Source organism: Perognathus longimembris, chromosome 20 (assembly GCF_023159225.1).
Source record: "Perognathus longimembris pacificus isolate PPM17 chromosome 20, ASM2315922v1, whole genome shotgun sequence".
NCBI lineage: Eukaryota > Metazoa > Chordata > Mammalia > Rodentia > Heteromyidae > Perognathus > Perognathus longimembris.
This window is the reverse complement of record NC_063180.1, coordinates 17,682,837-17,704,029: the sequence shown is the minus strand read 5'-3', so window position 1 is coordinate 17,704,029 and position 21,193 is coordinate 17,682,837. Positions and strand designations below refer to the sequence as shown.

At 51.5% G+C, this 21,193-nt stretch overlaps 1 protein-coding gene across 5 annotated transcripts in view; it reads right to left on the bottom strand.

Moving 5' to 3' along the window:
- Nucleotides 1–94: 94 nt before the first annotated feature.
- The window catches only part of Ryr1 (ryanodine receptor 1), a 107,605-nt gene continuing 86,506 nt past the window's right edge, over nt 95–21,193 (bottom strand). For all 5 annotated transcript variants that reach the window (XM_048368619.1, XM_048368622.1, XM_048368623.1 and 2 more), the window contains 17 exons: nt 17,265–17,606; nt 15,305–16,111; nt 14,422–14,489; nt 13,245–13,401; nt 11,620–11,706; nt 10,362–10,613; nt 8,245–8,375; nt 7,606–7,648; nt 6,063–6,193; nt 5,887–5,947; nt 4,741–4,887; nt 4,480–4,614; nt 1,681–1,837; nt 991–1,055; nt 806–906; nt 500–551; nt 95–336 (listed from right to left, as the gene is read on the bottom strand). In XM_048368619.1, coding sequence (XP_048224576.1) covers nt 241–336; nt 500–551; nt 806–906; nt 991–1,055; nt 1,681–1,837; nt 4,480–4,614; nt 4,741–4,887; nt 5,887–5,947; nt 6,063–6,193; nt 7,606–7,648; nt 8,245–8,375; nt 10,362–10,613; nt 11,620–11,706; nt 13,245–13,401; nt 14,422–14,489; nt 15,305–16,111; nt 17,265–17,606 — 2,832 coding nt within the window. In that variant the 3' untranslated portion in view covers nt 95–240. The remainder of the gene's footprint in view (nt 337–499; nt 552–805; nt 907–990; nt 1,056–1,680; nt 1,838–4,479; nt 4,615–4,740; nt 4,888–5,886; nt 5,948–6,062; nt 6,194–7,605; nt 7,649–8,244; nt 8,376–10,361; nt 10,614–11,619; nt 11,707–13,244; nt 13,402–14,421; nt 14,490–15,304; nt 16,112–17,264; nt 17,607–21,193) is intronic.

Genomic DNA, 21,193 nt, shown 5'->3' with positions numbered 1-21,193 from the left:
GCAGTCACCTTGTGTTTCTGTAGGGGGTGGGGGGGGGGGAAGGAGGCAGGATTTCTGGATGCTCACCCCCCAGAACTCAAACAACTCAATGTAATGATGTCAAGGATGTAGCACAGACTTTATTTCCCAGTACAAACAAGGTCACCTCTCCCCGCAGATGCCTGGGGGGTAGGGGCTTGAGGGCTAATGACTTGCCATGAGAATAAGGCACTTGGAAGTGGGGGCCAGCTAGGGGGTGTCTCAGCTAAGCTGGTCCTCATACTGCTTGCGGAAACAGTCACCAGCTGGGAAGAAGTCCCAACATCTCTCTTGGTACATCTTCCAGACGTAAGACTCCTAGGGGTGGAGGGAGGGAGGGAAGGGTCCCTTGGTGACATCCTCAAGTAGTTGACAGTGACAGAAACTTTCTACTGCCACCTGCTGAAGGGATTATACTAACGTCCCCCTTGTCCCTGACCGTAGTCCTTCTAAAAACAAAATAAATAACCACCGGTCTTACCTGCCCCGTGTGTTCGGTCTCATCCTTGTTTATCAAATACATCAGGAAAAACCTAGAAAAAGAGAGCCATGGAGAGATTTCAGAACCACCCCTACCTTCTGATTTTTTGTTTCATTCTGGTGTGGAATCCAGGGGCCCTGAGTTCTACCATGAAGCCACACCCCCAAACCCAACCCTTACTTTCTGATTGGCTGGCCAAGGACCACGCCTCCTTCCCTAACATACCAAACCTGTTATCTGCTCCCACCCCTGACAACAGTGACCACACCCCACCCTTCTGATTGGCCAACATCTGTCCCCTCTCACATGTAATTGGCCAGATTGTGTTCCTCTAGCGTGTGGGTCTCGAACCCATGTGGTGTCGTATCAAAGTAGTCACTGCCAATTCCACAGATGAAGCACTTGGTCTGTAGGTTGTGAAAAACATTAGAGTCCAGGCCCATTTGACCCCCCTCGACATCCCATAATCCCTCCGGGTTAACAGGACCCACCTCCATGTCCTCCTTCACTTGCTCTTGTTGGTCTCGGAGCTCCCCAAAAGCGTCAATAATCAGACCTGGGATGGCAGGACACAGGTCAGTGACCAACTCAGCCCCACAGATTCTTACCTACCTACCTACCTCAGGACCTTGCCTTTCCCCCACTTTAGGAATCTCACCGCCCTTCCTTGGAGGAAACTAGATGTTGATTGAGCGCTCTGGCAGGCGTTTGCCTGTAGGGAACCTTGAACTCAGTGGGGCCTGGGCGCTGTCTCTTAGCTTTATTTGCTCCAGGCTGGCGTTCTACCACTTGAGCCACAGCTCCACTTCCAGCCTTTTGGTGTGGTATTCACTGGAGATAAGGGTCTCAAGGAACCTTTCTCTTGGGCTGGCTTTGAACTTCGATGCTCAGAGCTCAGCCTACTGAGTAGCCAGGATTATAGGCATAATAAGCCTTGCCATAGAGCACTTTTATGAGACGCTTGACAAAAAATATGGATTGTCTTAATCCTTTGGACACCTGTGGCTGACCTCATGAACACCCCCACTGTGCAGATGGCCCAGAGAAGGTCATTTAAGTTCCCAAGCAGGGAAGGGGCCAAGCTGGCATAGAAATCAGAGACCTACAGCTCTCTCATGGAGCTAACCTGCCCTTTGAGCACCCAAGTACCGAGTCCCACCAAGAGCCCAGCCAGCACTGACCCTGGATGATGGCCAGCAGGATGACGATGACGAAGAAGAAGAAGGTGATGTCGAAGACCACTCGGTAGAGCTCGTACTCATCCCCTGCGGGGTCCTCGATCTCGTCCCCTATGCCTCCGCCGGCCCGGACGCCCACATACATATGAAATAGGTAACACTGCAGAGAGGGCGAATGGCTCACTTACTGTTCTCTTTGACTTAAAATAAATTTTTTTGATGCCAGTCTAGGGGCTTGTACTCAGCACCTGGGCACTGTCCCTGAAATTCTTTTGTTCAAAGCTGGTGTTCTACCGCTTGAGTCACAGCTCCACATCTGGCTTTTTGCTGGTTAACTGGGGATAAGAGTCTCATAGATTTTCCTGCCTGGGCTGGCTTTGAACTATGATCCTCAGCCTCTTGAGTGACTAGGATAACAGGTGTGAGGCGCTGGCACCTGGCTTCATTCCACTTCCCTTAAAGCTCAGCCATGGCCCTGGGCAAGGCAGAGCTGGGGAAAGGGCAGTGAGACAGCCCTGGGTCCTGACGTTCAAAGTTCCCATATATGACAGCAAGCAGTGACAGCCCAAGGATGGGTCAGGGCTAGTGGATCAGGATGGAGGGAGGGTAGAGGAAGGAGGCACAGTATGATCAGTAGGAAACCGATAGGCCTGCTGGCATCTGAGCTAGCCTCAGTGACAAGCCAGGATTCCTGGAAGAGGCTCTGTCCCGTAGAGAGCCCTAGTGGAGCCAACGATCAGGGAAGATTTCCTGGAGGAGGCAGCCTTCAGGCTGAATGGTGAGGTATAAGGTGAAGGGGTGTGTGTGTGTGTACGTGTGTGCACACACGTGTGTGTTAGGCCTGGAATATGGGGCAGAGAAAGGGCAGTTGCAAAGGGCCTGATTCCGGAAGAAATCTTAGAGGAACTGAATGGAGATCAAGAAACCAAAAAGCAAGAGGGATTGTAGTTAGACTAAGACAGGCGAGACTCAGGTAGGACCAGCTTTTCCTTGCCTATGTAAGCCAAGCTGGGCGATTCTATTTTATCTACCAGATGTGAGCCTCAAAAAGTTTTTTCTTTGTTATTGTTGTTGGTCATGGGGCTTGAACTCTGGGCCTGGGCACTGTCCCTGAATCCTTTCGCTCAAAGCTAACATTCTATGACTTTGAGCTATAGAGCTTCCAGTTTTCTGGTGGTTAACTGGAGATAAGAGTTTCACAGACTTTCCTGCCCCAGCAGGCTTTGAACCACAATCCTCAGATCTCAGCCTCCTGAGTTGGTAGGATTGCAGGTGTTGAGCCACCAGCACCCAGCTCCTCAAGAATCTGAGTCACAGTAGTGGCAGGACATGGTCCACTTGGCACTGGGGAGACTTCATGTTTGCTCTTGCTGTGTCCCACAAATTGAGAATCAGGTGGGGCTGGGGATATGGCCTAGTGGCAAGAGTGCTTGCCTTGTGTACATAAGGCCCTGGGTTCAATTCCCCAGCACCACATATACAGAAAATGGCCAGAAGTGGCGCTGTGGCTCAAGTGGCAGAGTGCTAGCCTTGAGCAAAAAAGAAGCCAGGGACAGTGCTCAGCCCCTGAGTCCAAGCTCCAGGACAGGCCAAAAAAAAAAAGAGAATCAGGTGGCTGACCTTGTTTCCGGTGATGGAAGCAAGGCCTCCAGCATTTGGCCAAGAACCTGGACATGGTCCTGACATGTTTGTTGTTTTGGTTTCTTTTTTCCTAAGATAGAGCTCACTAAAACTTTGTCCCACTTTGGTCTCAAACTCTCAATCCTTTTGCCGCCTCCTCTGCGTAACTGGGATTGTAGGCACTTGCTACCACGCCCGGCCATAATGTATAGCTGCACAGCTCCAGTGAAACAAGGGTTGTTATTTAGGGAGCGTTTACTATGTGTCTCTCAGCAGGTCAACAAGGGAGGTGCGCAAACAGATGCTTAAAAGCTGCTTTGGCTGAAAAGCACTGACTCCTGGCCTCAAGCTCACAAATAAACTAAAGGCAGGAGGAAAGCTAGGCTATTCTGCCTCTGTGTTGGATCTATGTCTTTTACTCTAACCCATTTCCTTTTCAGTCACCTGATAATCGAGGAAAGGACAAGACTACTTATAGTAACTTTGCGGCATGGGGCTGCACTACCCCTAAGGGAACTGCAGCTTTGCAGGACAGACCTCTCCCAGTTGAGGACAGCTACATATAAAGAATGAGGTTACATCTGGGAGCAGGGGGAAGACATATCATGGGAACCACACTGCTCCCCTCCAGTAATCACAGTCATAAGGACTTTTCCAGAACCCTTGGCAGAACCAGAACTGAGATCGAGCCAACCAGGTCCAACCTGCAAAACTAGGGTTGTTTATGCATACCTTATTCTTCATTCCCCTGCATTTTCCTCCCTCCCTCCCTCCCTCTCTTCCTCCCCCCTCCCTCTCTTTCTCCCTTCTCTTCCCTTCCCTTTTGTGCTGGTCCTGGGACTTGAACTCTGGGCCTGGGCACTGCCCTTAAGCATTTGTGCTCAACACTAGAGCACTCCATCACTTGAGCCTCAGCTCCACTTCTGGCTTTTTGGTAGTTAACTGGAGAAAAGATCCTCATGGACTTTCCTGCCTCAGCTGCCTGAGTAGCTAGGATTAGAGGCATGAGTGGCCAGCACCAGTTCATCGGTTTCCATTCCTTAAACCCACCACTCGTCTGTAGTCTGAAGATGGCTGAATTGTTGTCTTCCCATAGCTACCCAAGCCACGTACTAAATCTCATTTTCTCTGCCAGATAGGGGAACTGAGTCACGGCTTGCTGGGGGGGGTAGGGGGGCTCACCGTCATCATGTCATCACACTTCATGTCAGGTTCATCCTCATCCTCGCTTTTGTTGTAGAACTTGCGGAAGAAGTTGAAGGCCACCACAGTGTACAGGTAGACTACCACAGCCAGGAGGCCCACGGTCATCACCAGCTGGGGGCAGGCCCGGGCGGGTCAGCTCCCAGCCCCTCCCCACGGGGCCCCCCACCCAGCCTCCCGTCCATGCATCATCCCCTGCCCCGGGTGGCCAGGCTCCTCCCTGCCAGATCCCGGCGCCACCTGCTTCCCGTTGTGGGTGACAGAGGAAAGGATGGTCCTCAGCGTCTTCACTCCCATAGCGATGTCCAGGAGGTGGGCAGCGAAGAAGAAGTTGTTGTAGTGGCCCAGGAGAGACATCACCATGTACCAGCTGAGGTACAGGAAAGACTGTGGCACACAGGGGCTGGGGTCAGGGGACAGGTATAGGACATGTGGGAGCACTGTGCACCCTGTGCCACCTCAGGTTAGGGGGTGTGGGGGAGCACTCTAAGGGAAGGTGCAGAGCCACGTCTTCCTGTGCAGAAGGAAGCTGGCTGAGGTGGTGTGGTGGTGCATGCCTGTAATCCCAGTTACTTGAGAAATGGAGTCAGGAAGATCATGAGTTCAAAGCCAGCCTCAGCTACATAGGAAAGTTGATAATTTGATGGACCTGCTGGGCTACATAGGGGGATCATGTAGGGGGGGAGAGAGGGAAGGAGAGTGCTAGGAGTGGTCCCAGCTACTCGGTTGGAGGCCAGCCCTAGCAAAAAAAGTTGATGAGACACACACACACACATATACCCTGTATCTCACCAATAAAATGGGTAAAGAAGCCACAGGTAGGACTGTGACTTGAGGCCTGAGGATTTTCTGGCCCAAGGTAAGATGCTGCTTAAAACAAAATAACTGAAGCCAAAAAAATGGGGGGGGGGGCTGGGAATGTGGCTTAATGGTAGAGTGCTTGCCTAGCATGCATGAAGCCCTGGGTTCCATTCCTCAGCACCACATACACAGCAAAAGCTGGAAGGGATCTGTGGCTCAAGTGGCAGAGTGCTAGCCTTGAGCAAAAAACAGCCAGGGATAGTGCCCATACCCTAAGTTCAAGCCCCAGGACTGCCCCCCCCCAAAAAAAAAGGCTGGGGGTATGATTAAAGCCACACAGCCACCAGATTCCAACTTCAAACTATAGTGGGGGGGGGAGGAAACAAAATAAAACCTCAAACCTGAAATCTAAGAGCACTCTGAGGTATCTAAGGTGATTCTGGGGACAAGGAATCTGTGCAAGAAGGTACCCCAAGATCAAAGGTATAAAGGAAGGGACTCAGGATTCGATCTTGGGTCAGAGGCACTTGGGGGGAGGGGGGAGGCCCCGCCCTCTAGGTCCCTCCCACTCCTGGTGCCCCTCACATTGTCAGTGAAGATGACTCCGAACTTCCAGATCTGGTATTTGACATCGATGGACATGAGCCTGTAGGCGGGGCGAAGAGGGGAACAGGACAGCCAATGGAGAGGAGCCAATGGCCGACCATCAGGCCCCGCCCCCACCCCCGCCCGCCCCGCCCCCGAGTGCTGCCCCAGCTCACCAGGTGAGCAGCCCCGGTGGGGGCTCAGGCTTGCGCCCACTGTGGGCCGTGATCTCCAGCGAGGCCAGGTCCATGCCCAGCAGCTCTGCGATTCGCTCTCGCCCAAAGATGTCCCCGTGTTTATCCAGAACCTGCAGGGAGCAGGGTCAGGAAGGCTCAGACTGGACTGGTTCACATACAGGGTGGGGGGGTGACTGGACTTGGTGTGAGAAATCGGCAGGGGGGGTACATTTTTGAGAATGGGGGACTCTCCCGGGAAGGTCCCAAAGAGGTTCAAGTCTAGCTGACTCAGTTGCCCACACGGGATCATTTATTATTTTAGATAGCTAGGTAAGAAAGCCTGTGTGTCTGGGCCTCTTCCCATCCATGAACCCGGCTGTCCCCCTTCACCTCGCACTCACACTGCTCCATCCACACCAGCCTCCTGGTTCTTGTAACAGACCAGGTACATTCAGGGCTTTCGCACTGCCTGTTCCCCCTGTCTAGGATGTTTTCCCTCTGGATTTCTCTCAGGTTCACTTGGGCACCTTCTTGTGAACTAGTTAGAACTGTTTTTGAGGCCTCTACACAAAACAGCACTATGCTTGGCTCTCATTTTAGTTATTATTTATTTGTTTTTTTTTTTTTAGTGTGCCGAGGATCAAATCTAGGGTCTTGCCTGTTTAGAGTTGTGTGTGTGTGTGTGTGTGTGTGTGTGTGTGTGATATGCATGTGTAAAGGTAGTGGCACTTAATCTCAGGGCTTGAGCACTGTCCCCTAGTTGTTGTTTTTGTTTTTGCCAGTCCTGGGGCTTGAACTCAGGGCCTGGGCACTGTCTCTGAGCTTCTTTTGCTCAAGGCTAGCACTCTACCACTTGAGCCACAGCGCCACTTCTGGCTTTTTCTGTTTATGTGGTACTGAGGAACTGAACCCAAAGAGCTTCATGTATACTAGGCAAGCACTCTACCACTAAGCCACATTGCCAGCCCTCCTGTAGCTTTTTTGCCCAAGGCTGACAATCTACCACTTGAGTCACAGCTCCACTTCTGGCATTTGGTTGATTAACTGGAGATAAGAGTCTCGTGAATTTTCCTGCACTGGTTGGCTTTGAACTGTGATCCTCAATTCCCAGCTCTCTGAGTAGCTACGATTGCAGGCATGAAGTACTGCAACTTGGATATGTTCAGTCCTTCCCTGAATTTAAAGCAGTGTTGCTCTATAGCATAAGCCACACTAGAGGTGTGGGTTAAGGGGCAGAGCACCTGCCTAGCAAGATCTAGGTTCTGAATTCAAATCCTTATCCCTTCCCCTACTCTCTACTACATACTTAGTCTTCACCCTGCCGGATGGCAGTCAGCACAGTTTACTTGAGTCATCTGCATTGGAGGGGAAGTATGAGAATAACCCCTGGGTACCCATGGGTAAACTGAGGTACTCCTCAGATAGAAAAAGCCTTTGGCCCAAGGTTGTACATAGAGAAAGCACTCAAAAATCTGGGAAGGCCAGGTGGTGGCACAGGGAACCCAGTGGAGAAATCCATCTTCTCCTCACCACGTCTTCTTACCTTCCGCTTGACGAACTTGTCCCAGTAGTTGCTAGGGAAAGACCTGCCGAGAGAGAGAGAGAGAGAGAGAGAGAGAGAGAGAGAGAGAGAGAGAGAGAGAGAGAGAGAGAGAGAGAGAGAATGAGAATATCTCTCAGTTGGTGGCAGAGGTAGGAGCTCTCTGCCAGGCACGCAGAAATAAGACACGTCTCTTGTGCTGCCTAGGCTGGCATAGGCTTTCAATGAATTATTATTATTATTTTATATGCGGGTCCTGGGGCTTGAACTCAGAGCCTGGGCACAGTCCTTGAACTTTTTTTTTCTCTCATGGCTGGCACTCTACCACTTGAGCCACAGCTCCACTGCCAGGTTTCTGGGTGGTTCATGGGAGGTAAGAGTCTTATGGCCTTTCCTGATCAGGCTGGCTTTGAACTATGATCCTCAGATCTCAGCCTCCTGAGTAGCTCGGCTGCCCAGCTCAATGAATTCTTATGTCTCATTCATGGGCTCTGAGTAAGAATCACCTGTGTGGACAGGGCTGAATGGGACAGTTCCTGGACCCCAAGCTGGAGGTTCTGATCCTCCGGGCGGAACTGGGGAGGAAACCCAGCTCTGCACACACTGCCTCCCCCACACCCCGAAGTGATGCTAGACACGTACGGTGTGTTCAGCACCAGGCGGTCCCACTGTCCCTTCACATCATCATCTTCCGGCTGTTCTGTGATGTAAAGGCCATCGAATTCCAGCTTCCGAGCTAGCTCCTTTTCCCGCTTAAAGATCACGAGGGGCACCTAGGTTGTGGAAGAAGGGGGGGAATTAGGCACCTGGGGAGATCACCCACTTGAGACCTGCCTGGAGCCTCTGTGACACCCCACGTTGGAGGAGCTTTCCCACAGTGGTCAAGATAGAAATGGGGGCTGGAGATATGGCCTAGTGGCAAGAGTGCCTGCCTCGGATACACGAGGCCCTAGGTTCGATTCCCCAGCACCACATATACAGAAAACGGCCAGAAGCGGCGCTGTGGCTCAAGTGGCAGAGTGCTAGCCTTGAGCGGGAAGAAGCCAGGGACAGTGCTCAGGCCCTGAGTCCAAGGCCCAGGACTGGCCAAAAAAAAAAAAAAAGAAGAAGCCAGGGTCAGTGCTCAGGCCATGAGTCCAAGCCCCAGGACTGGCTAAAAAAAAAAGAAAAAAAAGAAATGGGGAGCCGGGGGGTGGGGGGGCTGGTGGCCCACGCCTGTTGTCCTAGCTACTCAGGAGGGTGAGATATGACAGCAGTTCAAAGCCAGCCCAGCCAGTAAAGTCTATGAGACTCTTATCTCCAATTAACCATCAGAAAACCAGAGGTGGTGCTGTGGCTCAAAGTGGTTGAGTGCTATCCTTGAGCAAAAAGACCTCAGGGACAGTGCCCAGGCCCTGAATTTCAAGCCCCATGACTGACGAGAGAGAGAGAGAGAGAGAGAGAGAGAGAGAGAGAGAGAGAGAGAGAGAGAGAGAGAGAAATGGGAGGCACAGGGAAAGGGATGTGGAATCCATATCCCTATTAAATATTTTTATATTTTTGTTACTCCTGAGATTCAGGACCTCTGACAGTCTCTCTTATGTAACCTAGCTGGCTTAGAAGTCACAATCCTAGCACAGGTTTAGGCTAGTCACAGCAGAGGATCACAAGAGCCCATATGAACACATAAGATGATGCTAAGTGAAATGAACTCCATGTTATGGAAGCAACTGTTATATCACTGTTGTAATTACTTTCAACATGCCATGTGCAACCGTAGCTTCTATTGTTGATGATCCTCTTGTATCCCCTTCCTGTGGTTGTACCTGCATTATCTCTGTATATTGGTATTAGAACTAGGAAACTGAAAGGGAATACCAAAATCAAGAGACACAGGATAAAAAGACAAACGACTACAAAAGCAATACTTGAAAACTCTTTGGTGTAAATCAACTCATGGGAGGAGAGGGAAAGGGGGAGGGGGGAGGGGGAATGAGGGAGGAGTAACAAACAGTACAAGAAATGTATCCAATGCCTAGCATATGAAACTGTAATCTCTCTGTACATCACTTTGACAATAAAATGTCAAAAAAAAAAAAGAACTCACAATCCTGTCTCAGCCTTCCAAGTGCTGGGATTACAGGTGTATGTGCCACCACACCTGGCTCACCACAGATCTTATTTCACCCAGTGGCAAACATGCAGAGCATTCCCAATGACAAAGTTGCCTCCTAACTCAGAAACTAACAGATTTCCAAGCACAGGCGTGTGAAGAGTCTTGGCCTTGACTCCCTAAACCATCATCTGTACCTGCTTCTGATTTGACTGCCACCGTTGCTACAGACTCCAGTTTTTCTCATCTTTTTTGTCGGTCATGGGGCTTGAACTCAGGGCCTGGATGCTGTCCCTGAGCTCTTTCAAAAGTTCAAGGCTAGCAGTCTACCACTTAGAGCCACAGGGCCACTTCCGGTTTTCTGATGGTTATTAGAGATAGGTCTCATGGACTTCCCTGCCCGGGCTGGCTTTGAACCATGACCCTCCTATCTCAGCTTCCTGAGCAGCTAGGATTACCAGTCCCAGCCACTGGTACCTGGCTCCAAGTTTTCTATCAGTGTCTCAGCCTTACCTCAACATCAACCACCCCCCACATCTCAACCACTGTGAGAACTCAATGTCTGCCCCATCCCTAAGTTACCCCAGGTCCTCTCAGCCAGTACCCCAGCATCTTGTCAACCGCCCCCCCCCCCAACCTCTGGCCCCAAGACACAGTTAGAGCCCACCTTAAGACAGTTGTAGCCAATGATGCAGAGGAAGGCCACCAGTGTGTGTAACAGACTCAAGCACCGCAGGGCAGGTTCCATGTAGCCTGTGCTCTCTTCCAGGAAATAGTACACCATGTTTTCATCCTCATCACCTTCCATCTCCTCACCGGCCCCTGAACCCCAGCCAGAGCCACCGCCAGACCCTGCTCCTGACATCTCTCCAGCTGCTGAGCCCTCCATGTCATCCTCTCCTGGTGGTGAATCTGAGACCTAAAACCGGGACAGAGATCCATCAGGGAGGGGGCCCCAGTGTCCCCAGCACCTTGTCTGTCCCACCCGGTAACCACTAGCATATGTTCAGCAGCCTCCATTTCTGAAGTCAGACTGGGCTCCTAAACAGAACTGTCCCTAGGGTGGGCCTAGGACAATAGCTAGCAAATCAGACTCTGCCCTGGGAATTTGTCCCGAACTGAGAGATGGATGATTGAGAAGTAAAAAGAACTAGAATGGAACCTGGTGCCTGTGGCTCACACTTGTAATCCAAGCTCCTCAAGAGGCTGAGATCCGAGGATTGCAGTTCGAACCCAGCCCAGGCAGAAAAGTCTGTGAGACTATCTCCAATCAAGCACCAAAAAGCTGGAGCTAAAGCTGGAGCTCAGATGGTAGCGCACTAGCCTTGAATTAAAAAGCTCAGCGACAGTGAGCAGGGCTTGAGGTCAAGCCCCAGGACTTGCACCAAAAACAAGAAAAAAAGAAATCGAGTCACAAAAATATCCTCTGCACCTTGCCTGATGTCATGCAGCCACTAAAGTGGTGAAACCAGCACTCGAGCTCCCAGGAGCTAAGCTCTGACCCTCTCTGGCCTGCCCCTGTGTCCTGTGATCTAGTCCCCTGGCAAGAAGCTGAGGGTCCCTCTATTCTGTGAACTGCTCACGTTCTCCTCCCCATGTCTCTCTTCCAACCTGACAAGAAAGCAAAGGAGTTTTGCCATCTTGGTGAGTGTCCTGTACATGGCACAGCCTGACAGGGAGCAGAGCTGGGCCACAAATACAACAACTCCAACTCCTGCTGCTCTACTTCCAGTGGGCACTCATGTATCTATCCTAGAGGAACTCCACACAGTCCCAAGACCCAAGCATCCAGCCCGAATCATCCAAAGGATGCTAAGCCCCATACCTTGTACTTTCAGTGCAGGGGTCCTGGGAGCCTGTGGCGAGCTGAGAATCCCCCTCCCCACCCCACATCTAGATGAGGGCCTGGCCCATGTGACCAGTACCTTGTAAAACAGCAGGATGAAGTTGATGGCAAAGGCCAAGAAGAGGGCAAGGAATCGCAGAGTGTAAAAGTTCCGGGAGAGGTAATTCTGTGTGAGAGAGAGAAAAAGAGAGAGAGAGAGAGAGAGAGAGAGAGAGAGAGAGAGAGAGAGAGAACACTCACAGTCCGGTCTCTTCCCTGGAGAACCCTCCCGTTCATCACTTACCTACCATCGGAGCTCCTGGTTCTCAATAGCCAACCCCACTGACCTCCTACTTATTGAGTGCTTGCTGTATACCAAGACCTGGGTGGAGAACTTTATATACACCAATCTGTTTTGTTCGTACTACAACCCTACTGCTGTTAGGCATACTTTATAGACAAGAAAACGGGCTCAGGGCTCAGTACCAATGGCTCATGCCTATAATCCTAGCTACTCAGGAGCCCATGAGACTCTAATCTCCAATGAACTACCAAAGAAGCCGGAAGTGGAGCTGTAGCTCCACTAGCTATGGCTAGGAGTACAGCACTAACCTTGAACAAAAACAACAATAACGATGACAACAAAAGCTCAGGCACAGTGCCCAGGCTCTGAGTTCAAATCCTAGGACCAACACCAGAAGAAAAAAATAGAAAACAGGCTCAGGGAAGTGGTGTTTGGTTCAAGGTCACATAGTAGCAGATCTGGAATGACAATGATGATTGTCTGTATGAAGGATAAAACCCAAGGCCTTGCATATGATAGGCAACCCCTCTGAGCCACTCATACCTGAGAATTAAACCTTAGTAATCATGCTTCTGAGTCTATACCCCAGCCCCTGTATGCTGGTTTCCAGGTGAGGTCACCTGTTTTGTTTTGGTGCAGGGACTAGGGCTTTAACTCTTGGCCTGGGTACTGTCTCTGTGTTTTTGTACTCAAGGCTAGTGCTCTACCACTTGAGCCACAGTCCATTATTGGCTTTTGGGGGTTAACTGGAGATAAGAGTCTCACAGACTGTCCTGCCTGGGGTGACTTTGAACCATGATCCTCAGGTCTCAGCCTCCTGAGTAGCTAGGATTATAGGGGTGAGCACCAGAGCCCAGCTTCATCTCACCTTTTTCTCTCCATTTGTCCCTGCTTCTCTCATTCCTCCCACAGGCCCTCATGCTATGGCCTTCTGTTTAACTTGTGTCTCTCACTCCCATCCCCCACACCAGGATTGGTGGGAGGGAAGACTGGACTCTGTCCTGGACACTCTGCCTTCTCTAAGGATGGATGGGAAGATAAGCTCTTGCATAGCAATCTCTAAGAGCTCAGACCCCTGCAGGAGCTGGGGTCCTGTCCTAGTCTAGGTACAAAAGGCCAATCAAAGGAATACACATGGGAGGAAGGGGAGATTAGAGCCTCAGCTGAATAGATGGGTTGGGCCTATGCAGGTGGTTCTGGAGAAGCAAAGATGTGGAGGTAGGAATAGGATCAGGGGTCAAGTGAGGGTCCCTTGAAAAAATGCCTTGTTGGGCCCCGGTCCTGGCCATTGTCTGGGGACAGCTCCGCTTCCTTTGCTTCCTGGCTTCCTTTCAGACATGAGTGTGTCATAATGAGTTCAAGACCAGTGTGAGGAGGGCAGGTGGGACACAGGTTTCAGTGAGTCTTTGGGGGACTCTCACCAAGAACTTCACTCTCTGCACTTCTAGCTCCCCCCAGAATTCCAAGCCTGCGCCCCCAGCTTCCTCCTTCTTCGGAGGAGGTGGAGGGGGTGCTGTCTTCTTGGGGGGCTCCTCTGGTGGGGGCTCTTGGGCTTCTTCCTTCTCCCCATTCTCGATACTGTAGGGCAGGATAGAAGAGGTCATGAAGTGCCCGGGCAATTCATTCATTCAGTCATTCACCAAGGACCCTGCCTGTGGCCTAGCACAGATCTAGCGACCTGGGGACTAGGTAATGAGACATACTTTGACTCTGCCTTCATAGGACTCCAGTGCAGTGTAACTAAGGGGGAGCAGTCCTAACTTGGATGAAAGAGGCAAGAACCTAAGTGAGACAACTGGTCAACCTAGGAGGGAGCCACAGTGCATGACAGACATGGCCAGGCCTAGCAGTGAATGCCTGTAATCTTAACTGGAGGTAAGAGATAGGAGCTAGGAGTTGGAGGCTCACGCCTGCTATTCTAGCTACTCAGGAGACTACTTACGTGACTGAGATCTGAGGATCTCAGTTTAAATGCAGCCCAGGCAGGAGAGTCTGTGAGACTCTCATCTCCAATGAACCACTAGAAAAATGGAAGTGGCTGAGTGCTAGCTTTGAACAAAAGAGCTCAGGGACAACACCGAGGACCCCAAAACCCTATGACCACCACCAACAACAAAAAAGAAGGTGGAGACAGGAGGATGGTGGTCGAAGGTTGGTCTGGAAAAAGCATAAGACCCTATTTGCAAAACAACACAAAACACCCTAGAAGTTAAAGGACTGGGGGAAGGCCGGGCTCAAGTGGCAGAGTTGCTTGCTTAGCAAGTTCCAGACTCTGAGTTCAAACTCCACTATTGCCAATCAATCTATCAATACATACATACATAAATGGTATCCTGGAGGAGACACATGAGCCTGAACAGAAAGAACTAGAAGACTCAGAAAGCTTGGGGGGAAGTGTTCCTAGAAGCGGGAACAGCTTGGCATGAACAGAACAGCATTCATTTATCTGTTGCTTTGCTTGAACTCGTCCCTCTGCGTCCCCTGACTGGGATGTAGGGTGACCAGGAAAGCTTTGTGGCTGGACCTCAGGAGGTGCCCAGTCCAGGAGGGAAGCAGTGGCCGGGCCTCAGGTCTCCCCTTGTTCCCTGAGACACTCACTCAGCCTTCTCTGGTTCGGGCTCCGGCTCTGGTTCTGGTGGCTGCTCCTCTTCCTCTTCTCCCTCCACCTGGGCAGAACATGGGTCTGAGCCTCCTCAGGGCTGGCCTGTCTGATCCTACATTGGCCCTCCATCTCAGCAGCTTGTCCCCCACCCCCAGGTTATCCAAGGGACACCCCCACCCCAAGGAAGAGGGACTATCACATTCTCTCTTTCTCTTTCCATTCGGTTTTGATTTTTGTGCCAACACTGGGGTTTGAACTCAAGACCTGGGCAACCTGAGTTTCCACTCAAGGCTAGTGCTCCATTTCCAGCTTTTTGCTGGTTAACTGGAGATAACTGTCGTATGGACTTTCCACCCAGGCTGGCTTCCAACTGCGGTCCTCCAACCTCAGCCTCCTGAGTGTATCTGGGATGACAAGTGTGACTCCCAGAGCCCAGCCGGGAGCTCTCATTTTTCACTGCACAGGAGGGAAAGTGTCCAGGCTGCCTTCATGGGCAGCCTTTGCCTGTCATGGTATCTCATCTCCTTGACAACCACAGGCCAATAAGGCAGTCCCAGCGCCTGGACCTAAGGATGCTTTGGGTCTTTCTCCAGTGGACTAATTCCTTACAACCCATGTATCTCTGAGGGTCTTTCCTGGGGTCCCTAACCCCTGTCTTCTTCGAACTTCTTAAACTTGGTTCGTATTCCCCTGTGATTTGTATCTGGGACTCTGGCTCCACTTTGCTGCAGATATCTTTCTCTTCCACGCTGGGACCCTTTCTCTGTCCCTGGCTCTTTTCCTAAGGGTCTCCATCTTCCACCAGCTCAACTCCACCCACCCGCAGTCTCTCCCACCCTATCACTCAGCACCCAGATGCCCCTAGGAGCCCCAGCTCACCCCCAGTTTCCTCTTGAGTATTGGGGAGCCCTCTGGTGTGGGTGGCTCCACGGGAGTTGTGTCACCCATGTCCCCAAGGCCACCAGCCCCTTCAGGCCGGAAAGGACTCCCGTCAGCCACGGCCACGGCCCCATCTGCACCGCCCTGCCGGGCCTCCTCCGATGCTGCCTCTTCTTCACCCGCGCCCTCCTGGGTGTCGCCCTCGCCCTCGCCCGAGCCTTCGCCATCGGCGTCCCCGCCCGGCCCCGCGGGCTGCTGGCCGTGCACCTCGTCGCCCGTGGGGTCGGGCATGCCCGCCAGGAGCTCGGTGACCGTCACTTTCTTGGCACTGTCTACCAGGCCGCCGCCAAAGAGGGAGCCCCAGAGCAGGCGCAGGGCGCCCGCCGCTGCCCCGGCGCCCGCGGCCCCCGAGCGGGCCACCACCGCCCAGAGCAGAGCCACGATGGCCGCGGCCGCCTCGCGCGCCGTCAGCCGCCGCAGCCTCCGCACCCGCCGCCGCAGGCTGCGGTAGCTGAGCCCCCGCAGGGCCCGGCTCGTGGCGGCCGCCAGTCTGGCAGTGACGCCGGCCGCCGCCGCGCCCGGGGCGCCCTCGGGACCCGCCGAGCCCTCCTCGAGGCCCTCGCCGCCCGCCTCGGCGCCGCCCTCGTCCTCCGACTCCTCCGGCTCGCCCTCGGGCTCCGAGATCTGCGCGGCGATCTGCATCTCGAAGATGGTGTCCTCGCAGAAGCTCACGAACAGCTCCATCTTCTCCGACTCGCCGCCCTCGTTCACCACATCGAAGATGAACTGGCGCTTGGACTCCTTCACCTGCGGCGCACGGGGAGGGCAGAAAGGGCCATGGGTGTGGGTGTGGGCTGGGGGGGGGGGGGAGTTAGGGGCGTGGGGACCACAATGACAAGAGGCCCAGAGGCCCAGCGCCAGGGGCTCACAGCTGTCATCCTAGCTACTCTGGAGGCTGAAACCTGAGGATCGGGGTTCAAAGCCAGACCCAGTAGGACAGTTAGTGCCAATCATATCTCCAATGAACCACCAAAAAGCCGGACGTACCACTAGCTTATGCCTGTAACCCTAGCAACTCAGGAGGCTGGAGGATGGAGGTTTGAAACCAGACTAGGTAGGAAAGTCTGTGAGACTTTTTTTTTTTTTTGCTGGTCCTGGGGCTTGAACTCAGGGCCAGGGCTCTGTCCTGGAACTGCTCTGTTCTCAAGGCTAGTGCTCTACCACTTGAGCCACAGCACCATTTCTGGCCTTTTCTGTTTATGTGGTACTGAGGAATTGAACCCAGGGCTTCATGCATGCTAGGCAAGCAAGCACTCTACCGCTAAGCCACATTCCCAGCCCGACTGTGAGACTCTTCAATAAAATACACCCCCCCCCCCGCCCAAAAGAAGTCAGAAGTGGAGCTGTGGCTCAAGTGGTAAAGTACTAGTTTTGAGAGGAGGAGGAGGAGGAGGAGGAGGAGGAGGAGGAGGAGGAGGAGGAGGAGGAGGAGGAGGAGGAGGAGGAGGAGGAGGAGGAGGAGGAGGAGGAAGAGGAGGAAGAGGAGGAGGAGGAGGAGGAGGAGGAGGAGGAGGAGGAGGAGGAGGAGGAAAGAGGAAGGAAGAAGTAGTAGTACTTGTTCAGAGACAGTGCCCAGGGCTTGAGTTCAAGCCCCAGGAATGGCATGCACACACACACACACACACACACACACACACACACACACACACACAGCCAGAAGAAGCATAAGTATAGCGCAAGTGGCAGAACACCAGCTTTGAGCAAGAAAGCCCAGAGACAGTATTCCAGGCCCTAACCTCAAGCCCTAGTGCTGGCACAAAAACAATAACCAACTGCACAAGGTCAGGCCTAGGCTGGCCAGAGCATGGCAGCGCACAGGTACGCCAGGCGCGCCCTGCCACCCCACCGCGCGCCTGGCGCACCTGTGCCAGGAGTGAGCACACCTGTGGGGCCTGCTCACCTGGGGCATCTCCCACTGGGCGCGGTTCGTCTCCGAGATCTCGAAGTAGATGCGCTCGATGCGGCGCGAGGCCCCCATGATCTCGATGCGGCCCAGGTAGGGCCGGAAGTACTCGAGGATGCTCTCGGCCAGCTCTAGGAAGGTGCGCAGGCGCGGGTCGTGTGGCACGTGCTCCGACAGGTTGGTCAGCAGCACGGCCACGTTGAAGCCGATGTCTCGGGCCGGCTCCTGGAAGCGGTTGGCGAATTCCTCGCAGTTGATCATCTCGTTCTCATCCGCTTCCGAGCACGACAGCAGGAACTGGATCTCCGGGCCCGTGAACTGCTTCTGGCTGTCCATAGCCTAGGGGTGAGGAGGAGGTGGGTCAGAGGGTGGGGGTGGGGGGCTCCGGACCCCCGGGGCTCTGCATAGAGTAGCAGACAAAAAGAAAAGGCTGGCACCCAGCAAGGAAGGCTGTTGCCCGCTGTCAGAATACTGCAGTGCTCCTTTCCTTTCCTTTCTTTTCCTTTCCTTTCCTGTGCCAGTACTGGGGCTTGAACTCAGGGCCAGGGAGGGGACCCTAGGAAGGAGGGGGGCACCCTACCACTTGAGCCACGCCTCCCACCCTCTTATGTACTTCTTGAAAATGTAAATCCAAGTTTGACAAGAAATGTACACACTACCTTACATAGGTAACTAACCCCGCTGGAGATGTCACCTTTAAAATACTAAACCGTAGCTTCTATTGTTGATGATCCTCTTGTATCCCTTTCCTGTGGTTGTACCTGCACTATATCTGTATCTTATTGGAGTACATTGGAAACTGTGTAAACTGGTATTAGAACTAGGAAACTGAAAGGGAATACCAAAATCGAGAGACACAGGGTAAAAAAGACAAACGATTACAAAAGCAATACTTGCAAAACTGTTTAGTGTAAATCTACTGAACAACTCATAGGGGGAAAGGGAAGGGGGGGAGGGGAAGGGAGAATAAGGGAGGAGGTAACAAACAGTACAAGAAATGTATCCAATGCCTAACATATGAAACTGTAACCACTCTGTATATCAGTCTGACAATAAAAATTTAAAAAAAATAAATAAATAATAAATAAAATACTAAAAAAATTAAACCTAATTTTATTATTACTAAGGTGTGGTACAGAGGGGTTACTGTCTCATAAGTTAGGTAATGAGCACGTTTCTTTTTTTGGACAATGTCACCCCTTCCTTCGCTTTCCCCCATTTTTCTCCTCTTGGCCCAGCCCAGAAGCTGCAGAGTTCATTTCCCACATGGTGTCTGCTGAGTACCTTGCCTGCCTTTGTTCACCCTTCCTTCCTCCATTCCTGTGCCCTCTCCCCCACCCCAGGCCCACCTTTAAGACAGAAAAACAACAACAAAGCATCCAGGCACCAGTGGCTCATGCCTGTCATCCCAACTACTCAGGAAGCTGAGATCTAAGGATCATTATTTGAAGCAAGCCAGCCCAAGCAGGAAAGTCCATGAGACTCTTACTTCCAATTAATCACGGAAAAAGCCAGAAGTGGCGCTGTGGCTCAAGTGGTAGAGTGCTAGCCTTGAGCACAAAGAGGCCCCTGAGTTCGAGCCTCAGGACTGGGGCTTGGGGGGGGGGGGAAATAAAACCAACACTACCACCACCAACACAAAGCCCATGTTTCCATTTCCAGAAAATAATTTCTATAAGTATTTTAAATGTTCAGAGGCCTCATGCTTTTGGGTTCCTTCCTCAAGAGTATCTTGTTAGTCATGTGAATGCCCTTGCACTTTAGATCTAGCTTCCACATGAGCAAAAAACATGCACTGTTTGTCTGAGCCCGGCTTACCACCCTCTCCTATGAATTTTTGCAAGCAGTTGTGCAGGCAATTTTCTAAATGTTCTCGACCACGCCAGTAGTAAGAATGTATTGTACAATGTGACTCAAAAGAAAAAAAATTCTAACTTCCTATGCAACCTTACTCTGCAATGACCTTTCTCTCTCTCTCTCTCTCTCTCTCTCTCTCTCTCTCTCTCTCTCTCTCTCTCTCTTCCTTCTTTCTTTCCTATACAGCTGTACTCTGCAATGTCTTTCTTTTCCTTCTTTTTGTGCCCATCCTGGGGCTTGATCTCAGGGCCTTAGCACTGTCTCTGAGCTTCTTTTGCCTAAGGCTGGTGCTCTACCACTTAAGCCACAGCTCTACTTCTGGCTTTTTTGGTGATTAATTGGAGATAAAAGTCTCATGGACTTTCCTGACTGGGCTGGCTTCAAACCACGATCCTCAGATCTCAGCCTTCTGTGTTCTAGGATGACAGGCATGAGCCACGGGTGCCCAGCCCCTACTTTATTTGTTAAAGATGCCACTCCTGATTTACTACATTAATTTTGTGACCTACAACGGGCTGTAAAATAGTGTGAGAAATGTTGCCATGGTATGAATAGAAGTGAATTTTTTTTGTGTGTTCTAAGGAGTGCTCTGTAAAAAGCCAAGAACTTTGCAAGATGCTTTCTAAATGAGTAAGAGGTTTTGCACATCATGTAGGGTTCTAGAAACCACAGAGTGTGGAGACAGAATCACACAGGAACTGCTTCTCTTCTGCCCTGCCTCGAGCCACCTGCCTCTCCCTGTGATGACCAGTCTCTCACCCCCACACAGGCCTGGGACCCATCGCCCTCCAAATCAGCCCTGTCATTGGCTTCTTTTTGTCGTTTATTTGTTTGTGACTTTGTTTGTTTGTTTATGCTGGTATTGGGGCTTGAGCTCAGGTCCTGGGTGCTGTCTTTTAGCTTTCTTGTTCAAGGCTGCACTCTATTCCCTGGGCTCTATTTCTGTCTTTTTGGTGGTTAATTGGACATAAGCATCTCATGGACTTTCCTGTCCAGGCTGGCTTTGAACCATGATCCTCAGATCTTAGCCTTCTGAGCAGCTAGGATTACAGATGTGAGCTGCCAGCATCAGTCCTTCTTCTTTTTAATTGTTGCTGTAAAGGTGCTGTATGGAGGGGTTACAGTTACTTAAGTCAGGTAATGAGTACATTTCCTTTTTTTGGTCGTATGGCTTGAACTCAGGGCCTGTTTGCTGCCCCATCCCTGAGCTCTTTTGCTCCGGGCGAGGCTCTACCACTTTGAGCTACAGCACCACTTCTGGTTTTTGAGTGGTTAATTAGAGATAAGAGTCTCACAGGGACTTCTCTTTCTGGGCTGGCTCCAAACAGCAATCCACAGATCTCAGCCTCCTGCGTAGTAGGATTATAGGAATGGGCCTCTGGCACCAGGCTCCACATTTCATTTTGAACAGTGTCACTTCTTCCCTTGTTTTTCTCCCAATTTTTCCCTCCTAACCCCCCTCACTCTCATCTTTTTCTGACTATTACCAGTTTCCCATGTTGGAATGGCCTCTTGCAGAGCTCTAAAGCTGCAGGGCCTCAGGTCTGGCACCTGCACTCTCCTTTTTTTTTTATTTATTTATTTATTAAATTTTATTGACAAGGTGTTGTGCAAAGGGGGTACAGTTACATAATAAGGCAGTGAATACATTTCTTGTGATATCTTTTTTTTTTTTTTTTTTGGCCAGTCCTGGGCCTTGGACTCAGGGCCTGAGCAATGTCCCTGGCTTCTTCCCGCTCAAGGCTAGCACTCTGCCACTTGAGCCACAGCGCCGCTTCTGGCCGTTTTCTGTATATGTGGTGCTGGGGAATCGAACCTAGGGCCTCGTGTATCCGAGGCAGGCACTCTTGCCGCTAGGCTATATCCCCAGCCCCTCTTGTGATATCTTACACCCCATTTTTCTTTCCCTTCCCTAGATCAGGTAGGCATATATACAATATCCAGTGTACCAAAATCATATACAGTAAATTCACCTAGAACTTTAAAGATAATGTCAACAGTAGAATCCTCCTGTGTCCTTCTCTTGGAGTTGTTTTTGCTTATCCTCGTCTTATATGATCATGTGTACA